General features: G+C 47.2%; 1 protein-coding gene across 1 annotated transcript; it reads right to left on the bottom strand.

Moving 5' to 3' along the window:
- Positions 1-3,614: 3,614 nt before the first annotated feature.
- TCF25 (TCF25 ribosome quality control complex subunit) lies at positions 3,615-22,282 on the bottom strand. The gene is made up of 18 exons (XM_083456465.1): positions 21,980-22,282; positions 20,669-20,818; positions 20,199-20,273; positions 19,654-19,787; positions 17,014-17,079; positions 15,148-15,230; positions 14,219-14,349; positions 11,149-11,248; positions 9,754-9,847; positions 9,440-9,532; positions 9,043-9,148; positions 8,483-8,642; positions 7,720-7,807; positions 6,921-7,079; positions 6,401-6,491; positions 5,411-5,490; positions 4,320-4,392; positions 3,615-3,855 (listed from the first exon to the last, which is right to left on the bottom strand). Exons 1-18 carry the CDS (start codon positions 22,193-22,195, stop codon positions 3,691-3,693), a joined length of 2,064 nt encoding a protein of 687 aa, XP_083312591.1. The 5' UTR covers positions 22,196-22,282; the 3' UTR covers positions 3,615-3,690.
- Positions 22,283-22,499: the final 217 nt, after the last annotated feature.

The following is a 22,499-nucleotide window of genomic DNA, read 5'->3' as shown; positions in this document are numbered from 1 at the left end:
TTTGAATCCTCGCGATGGGGTGAGTTCCCGTTGCTCTGTCTCAGCTCCTGGAAAGCGAGATGAGTACCACAACCCCACAGTTACCTTTCACTGGACTTAACTATCCAGGGGTCCTTTACCTTTACTCCCCACTCCCCACCCCCACCCCCGGTATCTGGATAGCCAGGGTGAGAGCAGGATGCTGATAAGATGAGCCATTCCAGTAGAGACTTCTTATATTCCTAAGGTATGGGGCAGGTTTTCCTCTTTAATAAATATGGGTGAACTTTGGGTACAAGAACAGGCAAACCCTTGTGACAGCCCCCATGATGGGAAAACAGAAACCAGGTGGGAACTACTTGGACAGCAAACTCCATTTTTTACCTATTCATGCAAAACACATGCTTTCGTGTAAAAATGGCTTGAGAATAACTTGACGTCATTTCATATTTTGTGGACAATTAATAGACAAGCTGATCCTTAGAGTGTATCTGCCATTTTGAAGTGTTTCAACTTGCCCATGGACTTTAAAGGGTGGGGAAGTAAGCAAGCAATCATATACTCCTGCTGGCTCAGACGAATGTCCCATCTGCTCTAACATCCCATTTCCAGAGAGATCCCAGCTCATGCTGACCCCTATTCTGCTAACCACTTCGTACTGGAGAGAAGCCGCAGCATTCCAGGGTGAGTGGGGTAGTTTCCTTTAAAGACTCTGGGTTTTGAATTAGGGCAGAAGCATTTTTAGCCTGCCCAAAGTACGTGGTGATGTTCTTAAGATGCTAATTCAGAGAACCAGCTGCAGACATTAAATGCATGGGGAACACTGAAGAGGTCTTGCTTTTACTTTTATAATAAAGGTCACCGGGAATGAGGGTCAGGATTGCAGCACACAGGGAAGGGGGTTTAACACTTTCACCCCTGTATCACAGTCCCAGTTGATATTCTCCCCTGACAAGCTGGTATTCTTCCGGAGAGAGAAGCTGCCCAGCAAACATGAAAATGATCCCAGGTTGAAGCAGAGCACACAGGGACAAAGCAGCAACAGCCACTGTCCCTCTGAAAATGTGAGCGCAATCATCTGGATCAAGCTGTAGCACTAACCAAACTACTCCAGTCCTGTGCAAGGCGAAGGAGTAGAATAAAGACATGGGAAGTTTTATGCTCCTTCCACTTCTTGTTTTCAGTCTTTGCAAGGAGAATCCCTCAGCAGGCATGTGGTGTGTGTAAGAAACAGCTGCAATTTATGCAGGCCCTTGGACTCCCATGGTTGGTTGAGGCGTGAGGTTGGCGCCCTGCCCTTTGGAAGCTGTACAGACACTATATCCCCATAAACATGGCCTGCTCTGTAACTCACCTCCCCCTACACACACTCGCAAAGAAGGCACATTAGACCAGCTTCCAAGTTCCAATTAAACAGTCCAAGCTAACCTCCTCTATCAGCCCACAAAAGGCCAAGCCAAATGAAATGTTGATGCAAGAGGATTCTGATCCCAATTCTTCCCCAAACCAAAGAGGCTGCAGCTGCCAGTTAGAGTCATTTCATTACTCTCGCCCTTCCAGTGTCAGCCCCCCCTCCTGAAGTCACTATTCATAGCAGGGGCTTGATGTGCTTTTAAATAGAGAGGGTATCTGCCACGCACTCCAGAATGAGTCATACTGAAAACCAACCTCTGAATGTCTGCAATGAAAAGAAGTATCTTTATCATGAATAATTAACATTAAAAAAAATACTTTGCCTAATTAATCAGGTGCCGTGTTTTCAGTCAATCAAAAGGTTTTTAATCAGCTAATCAACCACTCAGTGCAGCCCTAAAACACTGGCATGGGGTTGCCTGGCTGGGAGCAGAGCCTGGTGGCTGAGCCGGGAGAGAAAATACGTTTTATAACCATCCTCTTTTTGGCGGATGTCTTCATGCCTCTAAGCCAGCAACCGGCCAAGAGTTCTATTTACAGCTTTATCAATGAGGCCTTTGAGAGTCAAGCCAGAGGCAGCACTTCAAAGTGTGAAGAGAGGAGCAGATGCACCATGTCTGCCTTGATGCCAAGAGAGGCAGGCAAAACACAGTCCCACCCCCTGCCGCTCCCGCTCAGGAGGCGTCAGATCCGAGGCTGCAAAGCCAGGGCCAATAGTCAAGCATGCCCAGTGCAGAGGCCAGCCTGCTGGAAGGTTTGGTTGCCACAGCAGAACTCAGTCAGAATGCAGCAGACACTTTTGCTTCTGCTACAACTACTAGGGGAGAAGAAATAATGCAGAATAGCTCCAGAGTAAGGTTTGGGTGGGACTGTGGGTGCTGGTCCCTTGAAGAAAGAAGAGACTTGGGGTTTGCACCCACTAGAGGGGGCTGCCAGTCACCCACTCTGCTGCAGGAAAATATTGAGGGGCTCACACTGATTAAGCTCCAGGGCAAGTCTGTGGACATTCTCTGAGGGTAGCAGCAGCAGCAGCAACTTTATCCTCATTATGTTCAGTAGAATATTGTATTATTTGGTCAAACTCAGAGCATGGCAGCCGCTCCTGCTTGTGTAAATTGAATTATCCAGCTGATTTGTGATGTACCCTTTAAAGGCAGGAACAGAGTAAGAGTCTGGGGTGCTAACATCCCTTCTGCCAATCCTACAGGTCACAAGCACAGGTGCCCAGAAAAAGCCAAATGACAAAAGATGTCAGCAGATGTCCCAAAAGCATGTTAAGGGCAGGTATGAGGACACATTGGATCAAGAGCACAGTGCTTGAGAAAGGCCTAACCCGCCCCCATTTTCACAATCCTCTCCTTCCCCCTGACAAATACACTTATTAATAAACTTGGGGCGTCATGCAGTGGGGAAACAAGACAGCTACAACCTGGGTACCCGTCTTTTCCCAAAGGAACTAATAACAGCTCTGGGTGGGCAATACGTTCATGAAAAAGGTCAGGAAGTGAAAAAGTTTAAACACTTCCTCCCCAACATCAAGTTTGCTCCAGGCAGCTATTTTTAAATGTTGAATAACAACACGAGGAGACACAGATCTTCTATATCTTGCTTACTTTGATAGAGCAAGTCACTGACACAGAATTTCTATATCCTCCCTCCCGCAAAGCATATCTGAATTGCACTAAAGATCCTTTCTGATTAGCGGAACACCTCCAAGCGACTTTAAAACACATCCACTAGCCCCATGGCCTTCAACCTTTCCAAATCCAGGATTTGTCTTTAACCAGAACATGCATTTGGTAACACATCCCCCCCCCCTCACCATATAGTTATATGGTGGTGTTGCTGCTACTGTTGCACTATCCCACCTTGGATCAGGCCATGACCTGGTAGTGGGTCTTGATCCAATAGCTGAAGGCTGGTGCTCTAGCCTATGTGGTTTCACTGGCAGGAGCCACTGAGAAAAGGAAGGCAATGGACACAATAAATCTCTCAGTGAAAGGAATTGAGATGGGGGCATGTGTGCCTCCCCAGCCTACTGCTTGCAGCTCCTCTCCTTAGGTAGGACAGTTGCATGTTAGCGAAACATGGATCTCATGAAAGCAACTGTGTGCAGCTTTCAGAGCAAAGGGCCATTTCTGCCCTATCAGTTGTGCCAAGATGATAACCATGCCCTTTTTTCCTGGTGTGTGCATGTTTAAGGCACAGAGACACTCTACCCCTCTGGCTTATGATTGTTTATTTTGTGGCAAGGGAAGTTACAGAAGGGGCAGAAAGGAAGTTCTGGGGTGCAAGGGCCTAGTCCCACTCTCCCCCATCCCCCTCGGGGTTGTCGTCCCGTGGTGGCTCCTGGAACTGGATATTTGCCAGCATGTCCCGCATGGCTGCCATCAGTCTGTTCACACCCTGGTTCAGATTCTGTCCTGCACCCGGCTCTTCCTCTCCACCGGCTCTGACTTCTCCCTGAAACACAGCACAGGGCAAGGAGTTATACAAGGCAGTTTGACTGGAAGAGGTGCTGGGCACTGAAGGAGAACCAGCCCAGTCTTTGGGGTCCTCAGAAGAAATGCTAGAAAGAAGCTCATCTCAGTCTCTTTGCTGCAAATTCTCCATCTCTTCTGCTCCTTATACACTTAGGGAGGAAGGCCTGGACACTCCAGTCTTCTCGGGGGAGAACCTGGCAGACTGGATTGTAGACGCATACTAGATGGGGCTGATAGGAGTTGAATCAAGCAAAAGGGGGGCCATCTAGTCCAGCCTCCCGTTCTCACAGTTGCCAACTTGGTGCCCATTATGGGAAACCTGCAGGCAGGACCCAAGTGCAAGAGCACTCTCCCCTCCTGCCGTTCCCAGCACCTAGTACTCAGAAGCATGCAGCCACCTGCATATCTGCCTTACCTTGGCCAGTCATTTCACACTCAACATACCTGCAAGTTGAAGTTTGGCAAGAGTGAGCGAAAGAAGAGAGATAAAGTGCTTTCATTGGCTGGATGGGTTGCCCTGGAAAAAAAAAGAGAAAGTCTGGTCACAAATGGCCCTCCTCCTCTTTCCTAGGAGAGAGGGCATGTCATGGCCCTTCATGATCCAGGGAGCGTGCAATTTTGGACTACTATCCAGAAAGACAGTCTGGTGTAACAGATCTTAGTGCTTGACTAAGCTAAGACTCTGGTTCCAATCCCCACTCAACTATGAAACTCAGTGGGTAAACTTCGACCAATCACAGGGGCAAGGGGCAGATTTTATGTCCTCTGAACTGCTTGGAGGAACAATGGGATACAAAAGGCAATGTAAAAAGAATAAATATTTGGCCCACTGTGTGGGAAGAACAAAGTGACATGGGGAAGGGTGGGTGGGTCTTTGATGAACTGAGGAAGAGATGGACCACAGCTTATGAGCAAAGCATTTACTCTGCAGGCAAAAGGTCCCAGGTTCCATCCCTGTTATCTCCAATAGGAGGCAATGGGAAAGAACATTCTCTACCTGATTCCCCAGAGCACCTCTGCTACTCAGAGAAGACAATAATGAGCGCGATGGGCAGGTAGGCTGGCCTGGAATAAGGCAGCTGACTGGTGTCCATTGGGACTAGTAAGCAGGGAGACCAAGAGGAGCCAGAGTTAAGTGAGAGGTGGAATCAACTAATTCTAGCTTTCTAGTTTTGTCCCCATCCTTCTCCTTGCTGAGTTCTACAAGGGCAGCATTGAGGCTGAGGAGGAAGAAGCTGACAGGCAGTGACACCTGCTGGGCTGGTTGTAAGTAAACGGGGGAGATTACTGAGGGAAGCAGGGCCTTCAGGGAAGACTGAGATTGGTGGAGCAGTGCCCCATTTGCCCTAATGGACCAGCTTCCACTGCCTGTATAAAAACTCGCAAACACAATGCATGTTTAAAAGATTCAGAGAACTGGACCACTTCTGGTCCTTTCTGGGGTTTTTTGTCTACCCCAGGCTGACACAGACCTAAGTAAATATCCAAGCTACTGAATTGGATGGAGGTGTGCAGGAAGCAGCAACAGGTGGTACCTTTCTGGCCTTGTGTACGAAACAATGGAGTCCAGAGGCGGCAGGGGGTCAAACCCCATTATCGGCTGGGAGGTCACTTCCTTGAGAGAGGGAGGGAAATGGAATCCAGGTCAGAACTCATCACCATCTTTGTATTTAGTTGTAGCATTTTTTTACCCTGCTTTTCAGCAAATAGGCTCCTACAGGCTCTTACAGAAGAGCAGTAACTAACAAGACAATCCTTGTCAGTAGGCTTACGATCTAAAATACATGTCCCCAAAGGGAAAAGAGAAGCAAATCCAGGCATCCCTTCTTAAAATTAAAATATTTGTTCCCATAATGGCCAGCTTGAGTGGAAACAGTTCAGGGAGAGGTGCCTGATGTAGCTGATCTCTGGGCAGAGCCGATGAAGTGGCCCTGCTTCGCTTCCCTCCCTTTGCTGCTTCCTACTGGATTACTTATAAAGTGCCAAATATGCACTAGGTGCTGCACAAAAAAAATACACAAAAAAAACGCGTTCCTGCCTGTAGGCTTACAATCTAGAAATATGAGACAAAAGAAGAAGGGAACTTTGTACAAGCTGGGAGAACTGTGAAAGAAGAAATATGGCTGCCCTCAAGGTGGTGGCAGGTGCAGCCCTGGGATGGCTAGCAAGGCCCCTTGTGGGTGGGAGGGGCCTAAATGGCAGTAGAGCTGGTAAGCTTGCTATACTGACGAGAGGCACAGTGCACACTTGCCATGCAGAAGGTCCCAGACATTCCCATTAAGTGCTATCAGGCAACAGTGCTGGGAGAAGCCTCTGCTCTCCAGCTAACAACACTGTGCAGGATGGGCCATTGGCAGCTCAATGCCAGCCAGCTCCTTATGCCCAAAGAACTGTGATATGGGAGCCCAGAAAGGCCATATTGAGCAGAATCAGAAGAAGCAAGAGATACTGACAGGATATGCTCCCCATAAAAAAAAAAAGGTTTGTGAGGTGCAGCTATGCCCCTGCCCAATCCATTCTCTCACCGGAGGCAATGCTGCTGTGGCTTCCCTTATCTCCGAGAGGATCACATGACGGTAGACATTCCTGGGAGCGTTCTGGTACCTTGCCTTTCGCCTAAGGGCCAAAAATATTTCAGAAAAGTGGCTCTAATTTGCTATATGCATCCCTCGGAGCTCTCTTTCCCAGCCACACGTAAGCAAAGGCCTCCTCTGCAGAAACACATTGGCACCCAGGGCTGCTCACAGATTGCCAGAATCCCCCAAAAGTAGCTGCATTCAGTCAGCCCAGTTGGCAGTTCTTGATAGCTTCAAAAACATTTCTTTTCCAACCACCCTCAAATTAGCTGGCACATCTAAGAAGGCACCAAGCACAGCCCACTGCCCTGCTATGTCTCTCCCCCACCCCCCGGCTGTTGAACGCTCTCTTCTCTCAACAGGAGGGTAACAGGGTGCAGGAGTCAGCAGAATATGGCAGGGAATGCTTGGAGACAGAGCGGGAATGAATTCTGCCCGCCATCAGCCTGGAGCAGGTGCAGAGACTCACTTCTGCTCAGCCTCCTCCAACATTGGGTCCTTGGCATCCACCATCCGCAACACCTCATGCACGTTTGTTTCGAGCCAGGCCATGACAGCCGGGTCCTTCCAGAGGGAATGGGTCCTCCCAAGATAGAGGGCAACCAGCTGGTTCAGCACAGGGGGCGAACTGCAAAGGGAAAACGAGACACCTTGAAACATGGTAACATGGCAGATTAAAGCACTTTGCTGCCTTAGAGGTAGACTTGCTGAGGACAACTCAAAGGAAGAGAAACAAGAGCAGAAGGCCTCAGTTCCACTACTAGGCATCAAGGCTGATGAAGACTTTCACTTTTAGCAGGGCACAACACATTACACTTTTATCCTGCCCTTGTCCTGGGGGAAAGGGTCAAACACAGAGGTCATCCTTATGTCCATTCCATAGACTGTGACCTGCCCCTTCGACACTGTAGAAACAACAGACCAGACAGTCTTGAACCAGAAACTTGCCCAGCCTCTTTGCTGTAGAGATCCCTTGATGCTTGCTGAAAGCATTAGAAGAAGCTTCTGCTCTCCTGCTGACTGCCACTGGCCCCAGAAACTGACAACACGAGCACCCATGTCAGCAACCGATTCTCAGTTTGACCTCACGTTGCTGACATGCAATCCTCTGGTTCTGATGCTTCCCTTGGTATTCTGAAAAACCTCCCTCCAATCTTGCTAGTATTCAATAAGAAGATTCAGCTGCTGACACCACAAACCGCCTCACTCCATTCCTGTAAGACTTGCATGTTCTTGGACTGCAAAGAGCATTTTCACACACTCCTTACCTCAACTGGGCGTCCAGTCCAAAGAATGCATGGGATGCTACTGTGGAATCTGGCTGCACACTACAGCGATCCAACAAAGGCATAAGAACTGGAAGAGGCATGAAGAGAAAGAAATGAGAGGGAAAGACCTCCAACCGCCACAAATGCTGTTGCTCGGGTACTCAAAATGGGTCACAATATTGCTCTGCCTCTTGTTTTTTTATTCTTCCCACCACAGAAACAAGTTCTGAATGAAATGGACTTGCAAGAAGTGAGGTGCCATTAAAACCACACAACAGAACTTTTTCTGGCCCCTAATTATTATTTTTAAGGGGTTTTGTTTGAAGTCGCTGTGGAGGAGCAGAAAGGGTGTGCCTTATCATGGGTCAGCAGCCCAAACTGGACTCCCTTTGTTTGGAGCAGAAGACATTCACTGCTCAGCCATGCAAGGCTGTCTTGGCAGACCTTATATCCCTTTGGAGCCTGGGGCTGGAAGGGGAAACTGGGCAGGCCCCTCCCAGGGACTAGGCAGTCACAGCATGATGAAAGGCAGGACCCATGTGCTGCTCCTGGCTAAAGCGTGACAGTGTCTTGAAGGGGAAGCGTGGACAAAGAGGAGACGACCAGTCACGGGAAATCTTGATTAAAGCAACCCAACCCCCCTCTGAGGTTTAGCATTACTGCCCTCCCGGAGCCGCCACTGCTGAGGGAATATGAAGGGCTTTATTCACAGCTGCGGCCTTCTGTACACCCATCTTTGAACATTTTACACAGACAGACTCACCATTCGGGAACATGACCAGTGACTGCCGAATGAGGCTGGCAGCTCTTTCGTGGGCTTGGTTGATCTCTGACTCTGGGAGGTCTTCCTGCTGGCTCAGAAAGAAATATGCCAGAGGGACCGAGAAGGCAAAGTTTGGGAGCTGAGACAGGTTCCGATGACCCTAAAGGTGGGGGCGGGAAGGGGGGGGGAGAGAAGAGGAAGAGAAGCTATGTAAGTATCTGGTTGACAGCTGAGCTAATTTTTTAAGAAACTTGTATCCCATTTTTTGACCCTAAATGCGGCCACAAAGAAAATTACCAGTTAAATGCAACACATTAACAGTCCATAAAACCAAACACGGAAAGTCAACAGTAACTCTAGTGGTAAATTGCATTATAAGAGTTGCTCATGAACAGGCTGCAGTTACGACCAGCTCCAGAGGAATCGGAAGCACCACAGGCTGTGGCCAGAGTGACTCACACCTAATTCTTCCGCAGGTGGTGGTGTGACCTTCTGGCAACTCAGCCAGACTCTTCCGTTCTCAGCACACTTCCTGCCAGGGCCACCCACTAGCAACTCACCTCCCACTCCTGAAACATGCGTGTCAGGAAGGCGTACTCTCTTGCTCGTAGCGACAGCAAATCAATTATCAGCAGTATGCACAGCGGGTCATTCTCTGGATCAAGGCTTTGGAGATGGGAGTGGAATTCAAGGGTGGGGAGATTAAAAACCATGTGAGTCTATTGCAAAACCAACCAGCAATAGTCAAGACCAACCAGCAAATTAATCAACCCTTCTCCATGTCTACATAAGGGGGTTAACTGCCCCCTTAAAAACTTTTAGAGAAATTAAAGACTCAGTATGTTAACACACTCCTGCTCAGAGTAGAGATGGGAGACGGTGTGCTGGTCAGTCCTCCCACCAAGTCTAAAAGAGAGACCAGAGGCCTAAAGCTGCCTTATAAGAACCAGTAGTTACCTCAGAATAAGTTTGCAGAACTCCAGGGCGGTGCGAGGACAACCTCTCCTCTCTAGGAAAATCATATGCTTGAACAGAGCCAGATAGAAGGCTCTGAGAGGGGGAAAAAGCAAAGATGAATGATTAACAATATAACAACAACAATTCAGTCTGGGCATGGAAAAAGGCATAAACAGGCTTGATCAGCCATGAAGGGCAGCACATTCTGGTTCAACTCCTTTCCTGGCTTGTGCAAAGAAGTCATCTATCTTTAGAGTGAGAAGTCCTGACTGAGCAAGCAAACTCCCATTCGGCACTGTCAATGGGACTCTTACCTGTTCTCTGGCCTCCGGTAGTCCAGTCTGCAGGTCCCGCTGGTGAGGCTGAACATTGGGTGAAAGGCGCACTCCAGGGTGTAGAGGGCTCTTTCTGCAAAAGAGGCACCAAGAGTGGGGCATGGCTGAGTCACCTTCTGTAGCCTTTCATGTACTGATTATATTCTTCAAAAACAAGGCGAGGTATTCAATTTTAATACTTTAAGCCCATATGGCTTGGGTGCAGGATACCACCTCCCTACCAACTTGCATGCTGCCTAAGATCATAATAACTTAAGAAGAGCCTGCCGGATCAGACCGATGGCCCATCTAGTCCAGCATCCTGTTCTCACAGGGCCAGCCTATGGGAAATCAGCAAGCAGGGCTCAAGTACAAGAGCAGTCCCCACTTCTGTGGTTTTCTGCAACTGGTATTCAGCTGTGGTGGACAGGCCTTCCTCCATTTCTAGCAACGACATAACAATATTGTAGATTTTTAATGATACTGTGATTTGAACTGTTCCAAGCTGCCTGAGTGATGCAAATGCATTTGAAGTATTAGAACAGAAATCTAATATATACACTATGCAATGTAAACAAACTATGCAGTACAGATTTAATAACACACAGTAAGCAAGTTTTAGTGTTGGTTTTTGCTGTTGTGGGTATCATGTTTAGGTGGAAGCAAAAAGGTCAGGCAGAGGTAGCCACAAGAGCAATCCCATTCTGGTCCAAGCTACCTAGGAAACTGGTGTGTGTGTGTGTGTGTGTGTTCCCTCCTGTAGCACCAGAGCAGAGCTAACATGATGCCACCTGGATGTTGTAGGCTGCAACCTCCATCATCTCTGACCATTGGTGATGCTGGGAGTTGTGGATCAATAACATCTGGAGGACGCTATATTGGTTACCCCTGTACTAGAGGCAGGAGACACCACTCATCTTTGGAGTTGTTTTTTTGTTGTTAAAATATTGTTATCCCATTTCTCTGTCAAATTAGCATTAAACCCAGGTTCCACTAAATGCTAGAAATACTAAAATTAGTACTCTACTGTTGTCGAAATGCCTAGAGTGGGAACATGATGAACTGAAAGGGGACTTCATAGATGAGGTGCCACAACTGAGAAGGCCCTGTTCCCTTCAACACTGACTCTAAAGAGGAAGTGGAAGGTGCTTCCTAATCCAGGTGTCCTATGAAACAGTAGCATCCCAGGGGATGAATAGCAATGCTCTGGATTACTAGCTGGTGACACATATGGTTCCCACAATCCCCTATTCTGGAAGGCATGGCCCTCTTTAGAACACATGCATCCTTCTAGACTCCCTCCTCCATTTTGGGGAGAACCATAATTCCAGGAGCAGCTCAAGCAACACAGCACAGCCCTCCCAGCTTCCACTCTGGCTGCCCTCAGCTTCTTACCGACAAGGTCTCTGGCCATCTCCTGGTCCTCCTGCATCCGACAGACGTCACTGAGCTGTAAGAGTGAGTCTACATGCGAAGGGTTCATCTGGAGCAAAAGCTGCAAGCAGACAGATGAAGCAAGCATTTTGAAATCCGTGACATGGCCATTTCCTTCTCTTCGTATTTTATTGATCCGGAGGATGACTTTTCATGAAAACAGCAGGCTACATAATAACAGGCTAGGGAACAAACAATTACTCCAAGATATGAAACATTCAGTTCTTTGATTGCTCCGAAGTGGTGTATTAAGTGAAATTGCAATGGGCTGCACTTCACCTTGAATGAACTCCCAAGCCCATCAACTGTGAATGGTGCAATAAAACAGATATAAGATTAGAGAGGGATCTCCGGGGTGGGGGTGGGGAGGGGCTGACCAGAATCACTACGAAGTTTTCAGTCAGCCTGATTAGGCACCACCATATGCATACGAGACAACTAATTTCCGAACTTGTACTGTGAGGCAGTTGATGACCTGAGGAGTCACATTAGGACATCTTGACTAGTCAATTGGTCAACAAGGGCCTAACCCCTTGGAGTTGAAGGAAGCAAAGGTAGCTGAAGGTGATGTGAGGGAGGCACATGCTGGTGGGATAGGACAGGACAGGGTCGTACCATGCCTAAGGGACTGCACACACCATAAGCTTTGATGCCTGCAAATCGCAACGTCAACCCACCCCTATCCTGATCACAATTAGCTGGGAAATAACAGGACCACCCAGCTCTAGTTGTGGGGTATCTGTCTGACCACTTGTAGGCCACAGAATGCTGAACTCAGCAGACATTTGGTCTGACCATGACCCACTGTGCCAAGGCTTGCATTGCGACAACTGAGTGTCATCTGAATTTGCAAAGCTGCAGCTTCTAGCTGCTGCCTTCTGTTTTTCCCCAAGCCAAAGACGCCCATCAAGCACAGATCCCATGCCCAAGCAATGAGTGGTGAGAGTGCAAAGCGTGAGTCTTCCCCAGACAAAGGGTCTTCTATCTAAAAAACAGAACAGTGAAGTTTCAAAGAGCCGTGTTTGCCCTCATCGGGGAAGGGGAAGGGGGGGAGGCTGGGGGCTCTCCAAGCTCAATGTCCTGATTATGCTAATATTAGGCCAAGAATGATTTGCCTGCTTTGTGTGTGCCATCAAAGTTGTTGCCCAACTTAATTCACCAGGATATGGTCAGTAAAGCCTCAAAGCAGAGCCTGTTCTGCTAAAGTACCAAGAGAAATTAGGCACTCCTTTCTTCAAATCTGGAAAAAGAAGTTTAAAAATAGCACAGCTGCCTATTCAAATCTTGCTTGTTAGAATCCACTCAGCGCTCTCTTTGCTCACCCCCACCTTCTGTCCCAGACAGGAGGGGCGTCCTCAGCCAGGGGCTTGCTTTATAGATGAGTTCATCCAGGTCAACAACAATGGCTGCAAGCCCAATGTGGAAATCAAGTTCCTATATGACAGGCAGGGCAACCTCTGCGCTGCAGGAGAGACTTGTTCCACATCAGAGTTCTGCTCCATAGAGTAACAGAACAGACTGCCTCTTCCCGAACCAATGACTTCAAGTTACAAGAAAGCAGACTGAGACTAAACACCAGCAAGAACTTTCTGACAGTAAGAGCTGTTTGACAGTGGAGCGGACTCCCTTGGGAGGTGTGGACTTTCCTTCACTGGAGGTGTTTAAGCACCTCCAGTGGATGACTATCTGTCATGAATGCTTTAGCTGAGATTCCTGCATTGCAGAGGGCTGGACTAGATTAGCCTTGGGCATTCGTTCCAATTCTATGATTCCCCACAGGACCAGGAGTACAGACCAAAGCGTCAACAAACATAATTATATCGCAATTCCAAAAGTGATTTTTAAATTTTCAGAAAGAGAGCTACAAAAGAGTGTTTTATGGTGTTTCCTGCTTGGCAGGGGGTTGGACTCGATGGCCCTTGTGGTCTCTTCCAACTCTATGATTCTATGATTCTATGAAAAGAGGAACTTCCAGCTACCCTCCCACAAAATACAGAGTCAGCCTTTGGAATTCACCGCCTCCGGCTGTTGTGATGCTACCGATATAGCTTGCTTTTGAAAAAGGATTAGGTGAAAACATCAGTCACTAGTAGCAAAATCTTCCAAGACACAAAAACTTGGCAGCAGATAACGTTTTAGAAACCCACCACCATCAAGGGTCTCTTTAGTCACTGAACCCTTCAGTCCAAATCTTACAAACATGGGCAAACATTGTGGATAAGATCTGGGCAAAAGGATGCAGGATCTGTGACTTTGCTATGTACCGTGAAGGACTAGAGCCCAGAATGCAGCAGGGTTTGCCATCTTTTGTCATATATCTCCATGTAATAACAAACTCATTGTCCTATACTCCGAGGACCAAACTAGACAAGACATTTGTCATGCAGTTTGTTTTCTGCTGTGTTTGAGTTTAAAAACAGAAGGGGAAGGAGCCTTCTTAACCACTTCCCCCTGCCACATTCACAACCAGAATCGCTCACCCACCCATGCCTACAATTCAATTATTCTGTTGGCTGATGGGGAATACCAAAGGAAGCTCCCCTTCAGGTTGTGCAGGGAGAGGAGAAATTATGATCACGACTGTGGCTATGGGGCAAAGGGCTACAATTTGACTTGGCTCCCTGCCCCTGCAAGCCATGGCAAACTATGTGAGCAAAGAAACATCTCATTTGGTCCCAAGACATGGCACTACTTGCCCATGCTGGTCGCAACCACTTTTTCCAGCTGTCCGCCTCTGACCATCAGAGTGTAAGGACATCACAGTATACATGCCCTGCTTGTGAAACTCCTACAGTGGCCACTGCCAGCCTTGGGTCAGAGCAATTCCACAGATGGAATGCTGAGCTACCTGGACCATTGCTCTGACACAGGAGGGTCCTTCTTGTAAAACGTTCAACACGCGATCGCCTGATACAGGTTGGCAGACTGCTGGATAGTCAGAGACCAGCTACTGGCAACAGTAAAAATGGCAGCCAATCTTACAGGTGGGCTCTGATCATCGCAGCAGGGCCTTGTCCGATTGAGAACCTACCACCAGATTGTTTGGATCCATGGACTCCACGGCATCCAAGAACTTGAACTGCACCTGCTGGTATTCTCGATGGTGCTCAAATGCAAAGTGTTGTACCCCTCGCTTTGTTTCTAGCAGCGCCATGGATATGCCTAGGCAGAATTGGGGATGGGAAAGGAAGAGAAAAAGGACTGTTAATGCACGATGCAATATATTTACAGCACCTAAGGGAACATGCCCAACCCAACAACTAGTTCTGTTAGTTGACTCTCTAGGGGGAGTTGGAGTCCAACAACATCTAAGAACCCAAGGTTTAGGAAGGCTGCTCTAGATGTTGCTGAACCACAACTCCCATCATTCCTGGCTACTGGCCATGCTTGCTGGGGCTCATGGGAGTGGTAGTTCAGCAACACCTGGAAGGTCAAAGGTTTCCTGCTCTTGCGCCAAAGCAAGGATTCTTGCTTTCTCCAGGCTTAAAAACAAATTGAGGCTCCAAGCAAGCACAAAGGCAAAGAAGTGTGGGCAGTCAGGGTTATAGATACTTGGATAAGGAGATAAATTTTCCTTTCCGACATCTTCCAGAAAGCTAGACTGTGCAATGACTCCAGGCACAGAAGAAGAGACCTCCTTTTGGTCACATAAAGAGAAAGGTGGGTGGAGTGACATACAAACACTGCTCCTACATGTCAGCTCAGCACATGCGGGCCTGCTGCTTGACATGTGAAGATGTACTTCCTCACACACAAAATAAAGCGGCCTGCCCCAAATTGGGCTGGGAATGATGGGAGTTCTAGTCCAAAACATCTGGAGGAAACTAAGTGGAAGGGGAAGATTGCACTAAAGTAACAGCTATGAAGATGGAATCAGCAACCAGGCATGTGTTTCCAACGCAGGTGTAAAGCCAGTGGGAGTGCACAGAGCACCTGAGGGAAGTGGGGAAAGCCTCTCACCTGTTTTGCTATGGCGTGGCCAAGTGTTCTTAGGCACTGTCAGCCACGTGCTGCGGACATACTGGCGCTGCCTCTGCCGTGGCCTGCAGAAGAAATAGAACTTGCAGACTGAATGCAAGACCAATGAATACCACAAGGTTTACCACAGTGACACACAGAGAGAGACACATACACAAACAAGCAGAAACACTCAGGCAAAATAAAATAATAACAATAATAATTATTATTTATTATTATTTATACCCTGCCCATCTGGATGGGTTTCCCCAGCCACTCTGGGTGGCTTCCAACAAAATATTAAAATACAATGTTATTTTAGCTGAACAAACTGATGAAAATTACTTTAGATATTTATTTTATTTATAAAATTTATATCCCATTCTTTAATGCAAACAATCTCAGGGTGGCCACATTCCAATAAAACAATAAAAATACACACAGTAATCCCCCCACAATAAAACATTAAAAACAGAACAAAAAATGCAATTTTCAATCTGCTCCATATGATGGCTCAGCATTTCATCTCCTATCCAGATTTCCAATGAGCCCTGTCTTAAGGGGCATTTATTTACCTGAGCCCTTATCTAATTTCCAGATTGGTCTTCTAGTCCACAGAGCTGATGGCTACATTTGGAGCATTCTTTTACCATGAAAGGACTCTGTCATGTGACTGACCTACCCTGGCTTCCTCCTGTGGTTACCTCCTTGTGTATGATAAATATAATCTGGTACCGGCCACTAAAAATGAACCATACCTTATAGATATTACTGTTAATTTTTTTTTGCTATTTTTGTGATATACAAATAACATGAGAAGAAAAAAAATGCAATCTGGTCTCTCAGAATTAGGAAGGTCAGATATCATCTCTTCCCACCTAATTAGAAAGCCATCTTTTTCATTAGCAGATTTCTCTCTGTTTCAGCCTTTCCCCACCTGTTGTCTCCCACAACCCCCATCAGCCCCAGTCAGCAAAGGTTTGCTGACTGGGGCTGATGGGAACTGTAGTCCAAGCCAGGGCACCAGGTTAGTGAAGGCTGCTCTACACTTTGCTGTGCTCTGCCAGTAATTGCCGCTATCTTGCTGAAGCAACAGACCTATAAGCATCAACTACTAGCACGGCACAAAAAATTACAAAATGCACCAAAACGAAGCAAACACCCACAAGATCTCCCACGCAGAGAGGAAACTTGTTTAACTCCGACGCTGCAAGCTGCTCACGCGCTCTTTGTAAATAAACCAGAGAGTCATACGTAGCGCCTCAGTAAATTCAGCTGATTAATTGATACTTGGGGGATGGCAAGGCGGTGAGGGAAAAGAAGCTCAACAGGACAGGTATTTAGGACAGCAGCACACTACCAGAACTGGGACCATGCCTCCTGAACCTTCAGATATCTGTGTTGGCTCCCTGCCTTCCTGAAGAAATTATAGGCTGCTTCCTGCACTTGGAACAGCAGCATAATCATGGTTCAAAGTCACCAACATGTCCTCTTTCCTACCACATCCGAATGACCTACAAGTACTTGTCCGCATCCAGGCACCTCACACTTGTAGGCTGGGCTTTAAAGAGATTGTTTAGATTAGCACAAAGGGTTAAAAGCTGACACTATCTCTAAGGAAACACTGAAGCTATTGTGCTGGTGACCCATTTCCCTCGTCTTCAGCACTCTGTGTTGTCTGAGATCTCCACAACATCCCTTGTCTCAGAGACAGTCTAAAAGTGGAGTGTTAAGCAAGAGGCATTCAGAGTTCCTCAGCCTAAGAGGCTTAAGCAAAAAGTATGTTTTCATAGGACAACTGGCAGATGCTTTAGTCTCCCACAGGACCTAACTAAGCACGTGCTTCACACTTCTAGAGTTTGAACTTACCTCTGATCACCAAGAACTGCTCGGGCCCCAAAATATCTCTTCAGCTCTGTTTCTGGATTCAAGTTCCTGGGGAAAAAAAATGTAATACAAATCCACCTATTTATTTATTTATATTAATTATTTCTATTAATTATATACAAAGAACAAGAAACAGGTCTGTGCCCTGAGAAGCTTACAATCTAAAATTCAGCAGCAGGTGGGGAGAGCGCTGTTGTGCTCAGGTCCTGCTTCTGGGCTTCCCCTGGGCATCTGATTCACCACTTTGAGAACCAGACAGACCTTTGGCCTGTTCTTATGCAACAAGAGAAGGAGCAGAGATGGAGCCAGAGGCAGCCGGGTGACAAACACCAATTTGTTTCAGTTTGCTTAAGCGTAAGTCAGGGACAGGAAACCCATGGCTCTCCAGATTGCTGGCCAATGGTCATGGATGATGGAAGTTGGAGTTCAGCAACATCTGGAGGGCCACAAAATTCTCCTATCCCTGATGAAGATGTTCTGGAAGACAGATTCAAGCTTACAGTAAGGGAGGCATGGCAGAGGCCCTTCCCAAAAGGTATATTCAGCAACCCCTTTGCTGAAACACCCTACCTAGCCTTACATTTCTTTCTATACCTCTTCTGAGTGTTTCACTTATCTCTACTACTGGAGGAGCAGAGGCTATATTTAAAAGGGCAGAAGCAATAAGGACCACAGTAAACAAACACAGCAAGAAGCAGGGCAGCTTAATACTGTATTTTTATCTCACCACTCCTTGCCCTTTCAGTATTGCTACAAAATAGCTTTGAAACAGAAAGTGCCAATACTGCCCTCTCTTGATCAAACAGTGCAAGACATCTAACACACCACTAAACTGCCAGCAATCCTACAAGCAACTGTAAACAGGGATGGAATTCAGTTGCACTCTCTGAAATACGGTGCAGAATTCTGACCTCTCAGAATGCAACCCTCTGTTTTGATTCAAATATATTTCTGACTCCTGTTGAGGAGAAAGGTTTGAAATACGCAGGCAGGTCCACTACCCCCGCCCCCCCCCCCCAGTGAAAGGAGGGCTTAAGGCAGACATTTTAATGGTCAGAGTGAAAATGGTGCGTCATTCATGTAAAATGCTGCAGTAACAATAAACTGAGGGAAGCATGTAATTTGATCTGCCCTTCTACATAACGCATGCTACTTCAAAAGTTCAGCTTTTAATTACACTAAGTAGAATAGAAGCATTGCCACCCGATCCCACCCCCACTCACCATGCCCCCCCTCCACCTCTTCCCCCTTTTTCTTCCTAATGTTACACTAATGTCTCAACAAATGAAACTGATCTGTAGAAAATGTAACTGGAAAAAAGAGACATTGCACATAACTTTTGTAAACCAAAAAATCCTTAAGAAAAATATGTTGTTGTTTTTTTAAAAAAAGTTCAGTTTTGCCACAGACTTTTGAGAAGTTTTACCAAAGACTAGTGGGAGGACTATTGAGAAGTGCATGGAGTCTGGGGAGAAGCAAAAGCTGAAATAGGAAGAGGCAAGACAATTTAGCCACCAGAGAGGGTGAAGAAGAGATGCTCAAGCTCCATTGTTCAATTATTGCCTACCGCAACCACTTCCACTTTTTGAGGATACACCACACATGTATGATTTTAAAAGACAACAATTCATTGTATTTGCATTGAGCTTCCTGTGAGGCATGCCTTATTTTCTGGGAGGGACACACACACACACACACACACACACAAGGAACATCTACTGAGCTGCTTCAGCTCTGCCTTCCCAGGTGTAACTTGACAGGCCAAGGATTTGGAGACACTGTTGTAGCAGCAGCACAGGAGGTGCAAGAAGTGCTGGTTGGTATGGCTGGAGGACACGCCGTTAAGTCAAGAATATGCAACATGGTGCCCTCCAAATGCTGCAGACCACAGCTCCCTTCAGCCCCAGATAGTATGGCCAATACTCATCGAGATGCTGCAGTCCACAACATCTGACGGGTACTACCTTGACTAGAATATGCTGCCATCTAGCATGGACTCCTACTCCCCACAGCAGCAACTAGGTCCTTCTCCAATCTCTTTAATAGTTAACAAAGCAGCAAATGGGAAAATCTAAGGTAGGTGGCAAAACATGCCTCAACTCCCAGACACAAGTTCCTCACTGAGCCTGATTGTTTTCCCCATTCATCTTTGGGGAAGACATACAGTCTGCATGCTGGAAGGTACTTTGTTGGCAAATAAAGAGCAAGCTCCAGAAACTCCAGATATCAAAACCTCCACAGCACACAGAATACATGCTGATGTGACAATATAAAACAGGGACTTTATTAGGAAGATAAAAGACTTCTGTGAAGGGTGTCTAAATGCAAAACAAATGGCGAAAAGGAAGCAACAAAAGCTCTAACAGCACTCTCTAAAGCAGAGGAGGAAATCTGTGACCAGTGAGCATGGCCAATGGTCAGGGATGCTGAGAGCAGTAGGCCAGCAACATATGGAAGGCTGCAGCTTAGCCACCTCCGTTCTAAAGCAAAAGTACTTTTGTGCAGGAATTTTGGTTCCTCCCACAAACATTCCACAAGCCACAGACTTCATTTGGTCAACTTGCTCCCAGTCCCAAGCATCCCTAGGTTAGGAAAACGCCTTCGTAAGACTCGGCTTCTTACCTGTGCTCTATGTAGAGCAAAGGCCGATGGTCTGTGATAACTGTGCTCTGGCTCTGGCAAGGTGGTCCATTGGAGTTCTCAATCCTCACAAGGATGCTTTCAATGTCTTCTGCATCGTCCTCATCTCCAGGGCACTGTTAAGAAACATGAAAGTTTACAAAGAAAGCTGCAATCTTCTGAGAGTCAGCCCTTGATAAAGGAGCTGTCTGTAATGCCTTCCACATACCCAAACATACTGCTTTAACTTGTCCTAGCACACGTCTCTTCACCCTCTTCTACCAATACAGTGTGGCTGTGTATCTGTCATGACACTACACTAGTCTCTGTTCACTACATCTAGCTGATCAGCTTTCACTGGGGCTGGAATTACATTCCCACATTTTAAAGAGCCAATCCTAACAAGGGTATATAAATATTTCAAATCCCAAAGGGGCCAGAATGGTGGGATTCATCCAGACCTGTTCTTATCCTTCCTATATGCATTAGCCAGCCTCACTTGGCATCCCCCTCTGGGTGCTAAACCCACAAACCTAGTTCATATTTACCAGAGACTCGCCAGATGCATTCTTCTTATTCTTTCTTTTCTTCTTTTTCTTTCGTGATTTGTTATTTGAAATAGGCTTTTAAAAATGAAAATGGTACAATTAAGATATATGCATGGCAGCTTCAAATCAGAAGTAGAAACATAACTAAGGAAACTAGTCCTGAGAAAAACTTAAGCATTACTTCAAAATTTATTTTTAAATAAATCATTTATTGATTCACACGTTTTAACACACAGGACACATTTGCATAGTGGCTTTCCTAGGAATTAGATGCAATCATGTAGCACATCTGACTCCTGAAAGTCTAGTTTGTCAGGAGTTTATGTCACAGCAGCCTTGCCTCATATTATATGCATAAGTGTTTCCCAAGGAAAGAGCACACTGCCTTTTCCAGGGATACATCTGGGGCACTCACTACTCTTTTGCACAGTTATGTGTGTTACTGTCCCAGCTGCCTACAGGGTACTTGCCATCTGGTCCGGTTGCTCTGTCTCGTCTCCTTCTCTCCGCCTGTCACTCTTGAGACCTTCTTTGTTCCCTGTGTCACCCTCCTCCTGCAGCCTGGAATCATCTTTGTCCTCTTTAGATGCTACATCGTCCTCTGCTTCTTCATTGGTTATCTGTGCAGGTAAAAATTAGCCCAGTTGAACAAATAGGACACATTCCCTAATCATTCCGTGAAATGAAAGTACAGGTCGTGTTTGTTTCATTTTGCAGAATAATGCAGATGTATGGATTCTTTCACTTATCATATAAAAGGGAAACACCACAGCCTGGTGATAAGTCATGCTTTGATGGAGAAAACTACAAGTTCAATTTCTTGTAAAAGCAGAGCTAGGAAAGCCCTCTGGTTTGATGCTTCAGAGAGCCACTGTCACTCAGAGTAGACATTACTGGGCTAGACAGACCAATGGCCTGATTCTATATATGATGGCTTTCCAAGTTTATAAAACGGGGGGAAGGAGAAGAGAAGAGATTAAATGGGCCCATTTCTTTCTCTCTCCCTTATAATATTAGAATGCAGGGCCAGGAAACAAAGCTGACTAGCAGCAGTCAAAGGAAAGTGCATTTCATGAAATGGAGAAATTAACTTCATGTCATCACACAATATGTGCCAATAGCTCAGCTTGCTTTAAGAAAGCAACTTCATGGCACATTAGACAACTTCATGGCACACAGAGCTTCTCAATACAAAGCCATGGGGGGGGGGGGACTGTTGCCTTCAGGTCCTACTTCTAAACTTCCCAAAAGCATTTCCTTGGTAACTATGGGGAACAGGATGCTGGACTACATGACCTTAGGGCTGATCAGTCAGGAAATTCTGATTTGCTATGACAGCTAGCAGTGGAACCTCCACATACTGAGAGGGTATTCAACTGAATACCATTTGCTGGGGTAGGGAGAACATAAGGAGTGCCTAGCTGCTGGATCAGGCCAAAGGGCCATCTAGTCCAACATTTCTCTTTTCATGATGGCCATCAAGAGGCCTATGGGAAGCATGCAAGTAGGACCGGAGCTCAACAGCAACTCTCTCAGCTGGCATTCAGAAGCACAAACTGCCTCCAACAGTGGAGGATAAATAAAAAGCCTGCTGCCTGCCATCACGCCCTGCCGCTTCTGAGCTTCTTGGAAACATCTGCCAGGCTACTACGGGAAAGCAGCGGAAGCTGAAGCGGGCGGCGGGCCTTTGCCTCTTCTTCTCCTTCTTCCTGAGACATTATGGCAAGCCTCCTCCCGCTTCAGGGCCACACTGGCGGCAGCTCAGCAGACCCGACCCTCACCAGCTCGAAGAGGTTGGTGACCCGACCCGCCGGCTCCTGCCGGGGCCGCCTCCTGCTGCCTCCAGCCCCCGACAACGACGGCACCTCGCCTCCTCCTCCACCTCTTCCGTCCTCTTCCTCCTCCTCCTCCTCGCCGCCGCCTCCCACATCGAGGCCTCCCAGAGGCGACTGCCCCCGCGACTCCCCCCTCAGCCTCCTCAAGGCCCGTCGCGACATAATAGAACCGTAGCACCCCGGGCAAGAGAAGCCGACGGACCGGAAGCCACCTGGAGGACCCGAAAGAGAGCAGAGGCGCTTCTTCGTGACGTGTGCGCGCCGCTGCCCGAGAGGACGGCTCTGCGCATGCCTCGCTTGCCTGCGCGGTCGTTATATTTGATTGCAACAGGAGCGTGCGGCGTAAGTCGCGGCTGCAGAGCAAAGCCTTCGCCTCGGGCTGCGTGTACGCAGGTCCTCGATTCCAGCTGGAATTAAGAGCGAAGGAAGAGCTTCTTGGATCCGGCCATCCCTCATCCAAGCTCTC

Source organism: Podarcis tiliguerta, assembly GCF_965153285.1.
Source record: "Podarcis tiliguerta genome assembly, chromosome: 8".
NCBI classification, from domain to species: domain Eukaryota; kingdom Metazoa; phylum Chordata; class Lepidosauria; order Squamata; family Lacertidae; genus Podarcis; species Podarcis tiliguerta.
Note: the sequence above shows the minus strand (reverse complement) of the source record. Positions and strands in the feature narration are given on the sequence as shown.

Bases quoted from the DNA above. Each gene is read 5' to 3' on its own strand.
- TCF25 (XM_083456465.1), bottom strand. From the start codon at position 22,195: ATGTCGCGACGGGCCTTGAGGAGGCTGAGGGGGGAGTCGCGGGGGCAG. The intron at 11,249-14,218 runs GTAGGTTCTCAA...GTCTGCTTGCAG, and splicing joins TGGATCCAAACAATCTGGTG to CTTTTGCTCCAGATGAACCC. The intron at 9,533-9,753 runs GTAAGAGTCCCA...TCCCCCTCTCAG, and splicing joins TACCGGAGGCCAGAGAACAG to AGCCTTCTATCTGGCTCTGT.